The 8899-nt window shown below is 39.0% G+C and overlaps 1 protein-coding gene across 1 annotated transcript; it reads left to right on the forward strand.

Annotated features, from left to right (window-relative positions):
* The first annotated feature begins 1212 nt into the window (after positions 1-1212).
* Positions 1213-8277, forward strand: LOC148647011 (cystatin-B-like). Its single transcript, XM_088609083.1, has 3 exons — positions 1213-1355; positions 1909-2010; positions 7967-8277. Exons 1-3 carry the CDS (start codon positions 1281-1283, stop codon positions 8105-8107), a joined length of 318 nt encoding a protein of 105 aa, XP_088465209.1. The 5' UTR covers positions 1213-1280; the 3' UTR covers positions 8108-8277.
* The last annotated feature ends 622 nt before the right edge of the window (positions 8278-8899 follow it).

An 8899-nucleotide genomic window follows, 5' to 3' on the forward strand; every position in this document is an offset into this window, starting at 1 on the left:
TACCATTTTTCTCTCAAGTAGAAATTTATTTTATCCATGGAACTGTTGTAAGTGTATGAGAAACTTTCTTAGTTGAAGAGCAGAAAAAAAGACTAATATTGGGGAAATGACAATGAAATGATATGATATAATCACAACAGTCTATAGTTCACAGCTTGCTATATCTACTTTTTTAACACAGTCATGTCTACTGGGCAAGGCACAGATGAAAAAATATCACAAAAACAAGCAATGGAAATGCAATAAATAAACACAGGCACGTGCAAAATTTAAAGGACTTTTAGTGTAAATAAACTGACTTAGTGAGAAACGTTTTAGTTCTAATATATTTAGGGAGTGATTTTAAGAATACGAATAAAATTCCTTTCATTTATAATGGGGACTCCCCTCCATCACCACCAATGTGCAACATCCACCTAGATGATGCGACGGCAGCCATAGTGCGCCAGAACACTCACCACACATCAGCTATCAGTGGGGAGGAGAGCAGAGTGATGAAGCCAAATCAATGATGGGGATTATTAGGAGGCCATGATTGGTAAAGGCCAATGGGAAATTTGTGTCCCGGTCACTATTCTGGGGCGTTAGGACACACACAGACCGCAGGGTGAACACCTCTTACTGGTGACCTCCCACCTCCCACTAATACTGCTTTCAGCAGCAACCTTAGCTTTCCAAGGAGGTCTCCTATGTAGGTGGGTTGCAGGGTGATATGGCTGCTTGCCATATGGAGAGTACATTTTGCAATTCAGAGGAAGGCTTCACGAACTGGAGATCCAGTTACTTATAACCTGGGATATACTATAGAAAGCCTTAGTGATTTGCTTATTTGGCAGAGACACACGATTGCAGAAATACAAGATTTTGTCTATTATTTATGATTATTAGAATTTAATTCAACTGCTGTTTTTGAGGTTGAGAGTGATTTATGTCAACAAATAGAAGAAAATTCTTAGTCTTAGATATAGCACAAAAGACTGTCTTACCACATTCAAATGACCTGCACAGCAGATGCCATACTGCCTTATATTACATAGAATGAAATAAACTATCACATTCCAACAGTCCAACCTCTCCCTATTGTTTTTTTTTTTTTAATCTGTCCATGGGTGGGGCTCTAAATAGCCATTGGCTGGGATACAGGTGGAACCTGAACCTGTTGTGTTTAAAAGCAGGGAGGGAGAATCTGATTTTTCAGTCTCCAAGTAACTCAGTTACTGCGAGGTGCACATTATCAACAGTAATATCTGCTTGTTGTTATATTCACTTCTGTAATCAAAATGGAAGATACTATATGTGGAGGATGGAGTGATCCTAAAAGCGCTACTTCTGAAGAACAGAGGATCTGCAATGAGGTGAGTCTTCATCTGTTAAGATAAAAAAGTCTTGCACTCCTAATGTAATCTGACTGCTTCAGATCTGGAATCACAATGTTTGTCATAATGATGCAAATACTCCTGTTCCACTGACATATACACATTTTCAAAACCTTAATTTCTTATTCAAGATTAAACATAATCATCAAAAACACTGAAACAAAAAGATTGTTTTACAGGAAATTTATGAAATAATAAATGGGCAACAGGATTGTGCTTACTCTTTGACGCACAAAGCTTAAATTTTATTTAAGATGACATTAAAAAGGAGAATTTAATTAAACATAAGAATGGATGTTTGATCCAATTCACTTTTACTATGTTGCTTAGACCCTTTTTCAGACACTAATATTTTACAGTAATACATAATAATTTTATATACTGTGTATTTCAAGATGACACAGCAAAGTTAGTATTATGTGGTATTTTTGTCATGTTTTCATTTCTAATTCTAATTTTACTCAAAATATAATCTGAAAATGTTAAGTTCTGTTCCTGTATTCTTAGCTAATGCAAACATTTTTACTTCAAGCTGAAACAAGAGGTAGAATACCGGACGGGGAAGATCTACTGTGTTTTCACTGCAACATTATACATATCACAGCTGGTGGCTGGAGTCAACAAAATCATTAAGGTGAGTTATGTAATAAAAGCCCTTTATTTTGACAGTTTATTTTGACATCTTTCTTAATTTCTTTGTTATAGGTTAATTTACTCAGCCATGATCTCACATCCATTTGACTCTATCGGAAAGGCTGGGTATACAACACAGTAGAATTGTGTGTTGTATAGAGATAAAGTGACAAGAGAAAAAATAAGGGCTTTACCACAGAATAAATAGGTCTAATTAAGAGAATATTCACTTTATACCAGCAGAATCAAAATACAACACCACAAACTTTTATAATAGTAATAATAAACTTTATTTTTTATAGCGCTTTTAAAGGTGGCTTCTCAAAGTGCTTTACAGGATGACAACAACAATAAATATATAGAGGAGACCGTGGATGGTGGTACTAAGAAAAGCAGAGGGGTGAAGAAAGGAGCCAGTTAAGTAAAGGCTTTTCTGAAGAAGAGGGTTTTGAGTCTGGATTTGAAGGAGTTTAGAGAAGGTGACTCTCTGATATCCTTGGGGAGAGAGTTCCAGAGCTTGGGGACATACCAGGAGAAGGCCCTGTCACCCATACAATGTAGACGGGCTTGGGGGACAGTAAGGAGAGCAGAATTAGAAGAGTAAAGGTTGCGAGGTGGGGAGTAGGGCGATAATAGTTCAGATAGGTACTGAGGTGTCAAGCCATGCCGAGCCTCATAGGTGAGCATGAGGATATTAAAGTCTACATGGAATTTGACCGGAAGCCAGTGCAAGGACTCCAGGATAGGAGTAATGTGATCACTTGCACTAGATCTGGTCAGGATTCTGGCTGCTGAGTTTTGGACATACTGCAGTTTGTTCAGAGTAGATTTAGATACCCCAGCGAGTAGAGCATTACAGTAGTCAATTCAAGAGAACACAAATGTGTTGATCAGCTTTTCAGTCACAGTTAGTGATAGCATAGGACGTAGTCTAGCGATATTTCTGAGGTGAAAAAAATATGTTTTGACAATATGCTGCACGTGTGGGTCGAATGTTAAGCCAGAATTGAATATAACCCCAAGGCTTTTCAATTTTGATTGAAGCTCAAGTACAGAACCATCTTCAGATAGGGTTACAGGACTGGCTTTATGAAGTTAATGGGGGGTGCCAATAAGCATGACTTTTGAGTCATCCAATTTTTTTATGTCAGAGATGTAATTAGATAGAATAGAGACAGCCACATAAGTGTCAGGTTTGGTATGGATGTATATTTGAGTATCGTCAGCGTAAAAATGAAAGCTGAGGCTATGTGATCTTAAAAGCTGACCAAATGGAAACATGTAAATGCTGAAGAGCAAGGGGCCCAGTATTGAGCCCTGAGGAACACCAGACTTAACAAGAACAATTTCAGAGCTGTACCCATTAAGGGAGACAAAGTGACAGCGATCAGTGAAGTGAGATGTGAACCATTTGAGAGCAGTGTCAGAAACTCCAAACACAGTCTCAAGACAAGAAAGTAAGATATTATGGTCAACAGTGTCAAAAGCAGCACTGAGATCAAGAAGGATGAGTATAGAAAGAGAACCAGAATCAGAAGCTATTAGAAGATCGTTAGTGACTTTGACCAGGGCAGTTTCTGTGCTGTGAAGTTGATGGAAGCCAGATAGGAGGGGTTCGAAAAGGTTGTTTGTCATGAGGTGGTTATGTAACTGAAGTGTGACAGCATGTTCTAGAATTTTAGCAAGAAAGGGTAAGTTGGAGATGGGGCGAAAATTGTTAAGATTGTCGAGAGCCATGTTAGGCTTTCTTTGCACGGGGGTAATGGCAGCAGTTTTGAGGACCTTTGGTACAATGCCAGTGCTAATGGATTCATGTATAATATTGAGGACAATGGGACAGAGAGAAGAGAAACAGGACTGAAATAAAGTGGTGGGAATGAGATCTGAGATAGATGTGGTGGGTTTCATGCGTGTAACTAGTTTATTGAGGGATGCTGAGTCAAGAAGAGAGAAGCGGGAGAGAAGGGAACCAGAGAAGTTGGATGAGGAGGGAGGAGGTATGGAAATGATATGCATAGTGGAGAGAATGTGATGCCGGGTGTTGTCAATCTAGAACTAAAGAAATCTAAGAATGCTTTGCAAAGTTGTGATGAGGCAGGTAATGTGGTGGGGCAGTTTGGCTTGAGCAGTCTGTTGATGGTGGAGAAAAGATGTCTGGGGTTGTTTTGGTGATTTTCAATGATGTGAGAGAAGTAGGTGGATCTAGCAGACTCTGTAGTAACCTTATATTCAGATAAGTAATCTCTCCAAGCCTGATAATGTACATTTAGGCCAGAAAGACGTGTAGCGGCAATGCTTGTTAATAAGACAGAATTAAGTGTTGCTGTGCTTTCCCAAATGAGGCCTCATCTCTCTGTTCATCTCTGTGGTGCAGCCACAGAGAAGCTATTCATGCAGGCTGATTTAAAGATGTTTTCTTTTGATAAGGGACAGCTCCCAAATGGGGATGCACTTAGCTAAGCCTGGCTATCATGATCAATGGTCATCCATTGGCGCCTATCTGTCTAGGAAGTGCCAGATGGACATCTGGACTGCATTACTAAGTGTCAGGAGTAAGTGACTCATATCTCACCTTGATCAACCAATCAGGGGCTGGTAGGGCCGAGTAACCCACGTGGGACTCTGATGCCCATGGAACTTTCAGCCAATGAACGAGCTGAAGTTCCTCCAGGTAAAAACAGGCAACACAGAGGGCCTGAGAGAATTCTGTGAACTTTTTCGAAAGACTATTCTAAAGGAGAATGTGAGAAGAATTCCAGGGCAGGACAGCCCAGGAGCAGAAGGCTCCCAAGGGCAGGACATTCTCGCAGCGCGCCTCCTGTCCATCCTGAGACTCAGCCCAGACAACCACGGAACGGCCAGTGTGTCCGAGTGCCAGAACTTTCCTTTGTTCTAAGAGTCGAGAGCAGAGGTTGCCAGAGAGTAACCAGAGGATCCACCCGAGGTTAGCACCAGCAGCAAGCCTCGTGAACAGGTCGGAACTGTGGACAGCTGAATCACTATTCAGAACTAGCGCTTCATCAGGAACGAACCGGTCCTCTTCCTGACTTGCTGGGACCCACAGTCATCTTTTCTCCTGTGCACAAACTGTGCTAGTTAAAGCCAACACTAACTAGCCGGTCAGTGAGAGTCAGCAGCGCACCGTCGCAAGCCGCACAGCACAGCCTGGCACGGAGCCAGAGAGCCCACAGGAGATCTGAATCCCCAGAGATTGGATGAGTATTCAACTTCAATGCATTACAGCTCGAGAATTCAATTGTTATCCCAACCAATTGATATCAATTTAATTCCTAAGAGTTATGTACTTGTTTTGAGTATCCAATGTAGAAGTTATAACCAAGTTCATTTACGAAACGGTCTAAATGAATGATATACCGAACGTATGTCCTCTTGATATATGTAACTCTTCGTAACTGATTGAATATATACCTTTTGTATTCTGATAACCCTCTCGATAAGATCTGTTAGGTTTACATGCATATTCTATGTATTAATAAATGTATCCTCGTGTATTAGTACCTGTGTGTGCGTTGTTTGAGTTATATCGCATGGTTGGATTCTAAAGCCATCAAAAGAATCAATTTTGTGATTTACTGCTACAATTAATAATTGTCCCAGTAAATGCCCAAACCCTACAGAACTGGTGCCTCGTGAGAGCACACTACAGACGCCACCTACGCTAAAGTTTGTGAGAGGCTGCCTTCATGGATCGCAGATGGTCATTGTACCAGGGGGCAGGGCAAGAGAAGGAGATGGTTCGAGTTTTTAAAGGAGCAAAGGTGTCGAGGGTAGATAAAAGAGCACTGTCAAGTAATTGTATTTTGTCCTCTAGAGAGGAAGGAAGAGAAACAAGATAAGGAGGACAGAAGAGAATTTGCAAACCTTGGGTGATCAATTGATCGCCAGTTGCGAAATTTTACAGAGCGTGGGGGGGGGAGTGTTAGAAACAGATAATTCAAGATTGAAAAGAATGGCTAAGTGGTCAGAGAGATCAAGGGGAGAGCAGTGGGAGACAAAAGAGTCATTTGCAATAATTAAATTACCTATCTAATAGGTAGAAATACAGTAGCAGTCATTTAACAAATTCTGAGCATTCAGAGACATTGTGGAGGTTCTTAGGTGTCCGTAGACTTTTCCAATATATATTTTACTTGTGCCCATCAAAAAAGTGAATTTTTGTCATACTGTATGTACATCCCGCAACTGTGCAAAAAAGTGCAGAAACACACTTTTCTAAATGTTTGCCTAAACACGATAAATAGCCCATTTAGCACTTCCAGTAAGTAAATGTGGTTGCAACAATAATGGATTTTATTTATTCTTTTCCTGAAATTTTATTGTGATAAAAATGTTTAGAAGGCAAAGAAAACCACCCCATGTCCTGTCTTCATGAAAATGCCTGCAGATTTAATACGTGTTCAATCTCTATTTTTTATCCAAGGTATTAGACATATTAGAGTAGACCTGCAAAAGAAAGTTATACATCTTCAAAAAAGACAACAAAAATCAATTTGCTGTTTTTTCTTACTTTTTGTTCTGTACATTTTTTCTTTTTGCCTTTCTATTGTTTATTCAGTAAGGCATAAAAAAAAAAAAAAAAAAACTTAAGATTCAGACTTGATGTCCAAGGGGTTCCCTTGAATTCACCAGTTCTGTACTATCTACCTTCCAAGATGATTCAAGATTATTAAAGGGTACATCCATTCCAGGAGGACACTGACCTTGGGTTCCATTTAGGGACAGGATCTAAATGGTAGAAGCTCAGATCACTCCCTTACCACATGGGTTAAACTACAATTTGCAAAAGCCAGTTTTCTCCAGTTGGGAAAGGAGGTAGGAGCTACCAAATAGATGTCGAATATGCAGCCGCTCAGTTATCCTGAAGGTACCATGTTTGAAAAATAGGGGAAATAGAGCAGGGTGATCAGGTTATGGGCCATAATTGGGTGAAGCAGGGCTTACACATAGATTGTTCCCACCTCAGCTAGGGCTCTGAGTTTGCCCAATTCAGATGCTTAATGTGTGTAGTTTCTCCATTGCCATTCCACCAAATTGGAGGATCTGACACAGCGGCCTATGAATAAATTTCACGTGACAGTGCAAGAGATAATTAAGAGGTAATCAAATAGAAGCTAATACAGTATGACTATAAATATAATCACAAAGCCTTAGGTAGTGCTTAAAACTTTATTTAGGGTCTCTTCGTTTCAACAATAGTGTAGCAATCATATATTTTTTTTAAAAAACATTAAGCCAGTGACATTAAGTGGCATTGCCAATGACATGCTGAAAATTACCGTATGGTAAAATGTTATTTATTAAAAGCCTAGTTTCCAGCTGAAAAAAAAAACTCTGCTTCATTTTTTTCAGCTCTTCTACCTCCATTAGTGCTTAAAGTTAAAAATAATAAATGCATCCATCCATGTTCTAACCACTTTATCCAACACAGTGTCACTGGCCAGCTAGGGCTATTCACGCCAAGCAACGGGTGTAAGGCAGGATACACCCTGGGTGGCCTGGGTGGGCTGCCAGTTCATTGCAGAGAACACAGTGACACACTCACACCAGCACCAGTTTTCCTGGAGTCCAGTGAATCTACCAGTATGTCTTTGGACTGTGGGAGGAAAAGGATCACACAGAGGAAACCTGCACAAACCATAATTGCACCCCAGGAACTGAACACAAGGTTTCAGCTTTGTAAGCCAGTAATGTTAAGAACTGTATGCTTTTGTGTCTGTCCTATGATGGACTGGTGTCCTCTCCAGAGATTATTCCACTTTGCTTGAGTGGAATAGGAAAAGGATAGATGAAAGGAAAAAAAAACATATATGTATCCTGGTTATATATACATAAACATTTATATGGACACTTGGTTTTAATTACAGTATATTATTAAGCTGATTTTTATTATTAATTGAGCTCAATAACTAATCCAGTTTCTTCTGCATCCATTGCAGGTCCATGTTGGAGAAGATGACTACATCTATGTTGAAGTGTTTGTTCCTCTGCCCTGTCATGGTTCTAAGCCTCAGCTGACTGATGTGAAGACAGGCTTTCATAAGGGCAGCCCTTTTGAAATGTTTAAACCAAAACCCTAAAATTCATGCTCTTTCCAGTTTTATTCCAGGGGTAAAATATAGTTGAAAACCAAGAATTCATAATATGTGAATTGTTTTCAAATGTTGGAATTGTTGACATGAGATTATTGAAAAAACTAAACAATAATCAACTATTCTAAATAAAAATAAACTTGAAAAAAATTAAGAATTAAATTGTTTCCATTACGTTATAGGAAACACATATAAAATTAGTTTTGTCAACTTTTGTGGACTCAAGACGAAACCAAAAAACAACAAGAACAACAACATCAATAATAATATATTATTATTATATAAAATAATGTTTTACAAATTCAGAATGAAGATCTGTAAAGGAATACTTCTAAGTTCACCTATTGCTTTAAAAATATCTGTTTTTCTTAACCTTTATACTTTCTAATTGAAAGTGTTCTGCTTGGTATGGTGCTAAATTGCTTAGTAAGAAAGGTGTGTACTTTCTTTGTCCCATAATTAAATTTCCCTACGGGATTAATAAAGTATTATCTATCTATCTAAATAACCTCTGGGAGGTAGCAGCTGTTACTTACTATCTAGTTTAGTGCTGAGTACCATGGGATCACCCACACTTAGTACATTGCTTTCAGTGGGATGCAATTGACCCATTGGGTAATGTACTGTATCACAGTGGCTTAAATTTTGCCTCAAAAGTGATACTGTACATACACATACTGTGACACTTTAAATGTGCACAAATGTCTACACATTGGGAATTTATTTTTTTGTGACTGGCAACATTTATGTACACACAATACTTCAAAGGAAAGCCTCATG

The sequence above is a fragment of the Lepisosteus platostomus genome, chromosome 16 (genome assembly GCF_059453375.1).
Source record: "Lepisosteus platostomus isolate fLepPlt1 chromosome 16, fLepPlt1.hap1, whole genome shotgun sequence".
NCBI lineage: Eukaryota > Metazoa > Chordata > Actinopteri > Semionotiformes > Lepisosteidae > Lepisosteus > Lepisosteus platostomus.

What these genes read in the sequence shown, in the direction of transcription:
- LOC148647011 (XM_088609083.1), top strand. Translation starts at nt 1,281, where the DNA reads ATGGAAGATACTATATGTGGAGGATGGAGTGATCCTAAAAGCGCTACT. An exon ending in AACAGAGGATCTGCAATGAG is followed by an intron (nt 1,356 to 1,908) that starts GTGAGTCTTCAT and finishes TTTTACTTCAAG; the next exon opens with CTGAAACAAGAGGTAGAATA. An exon ending in GAGTCAACAAAATCATTAAG is followed by an intron (nt 2,011 to 7,966) that starts GTGAGTTATGTA and finishes CATCCATTGCAG; the next exon opens with GTCCATGTTGGAGAAGATGA.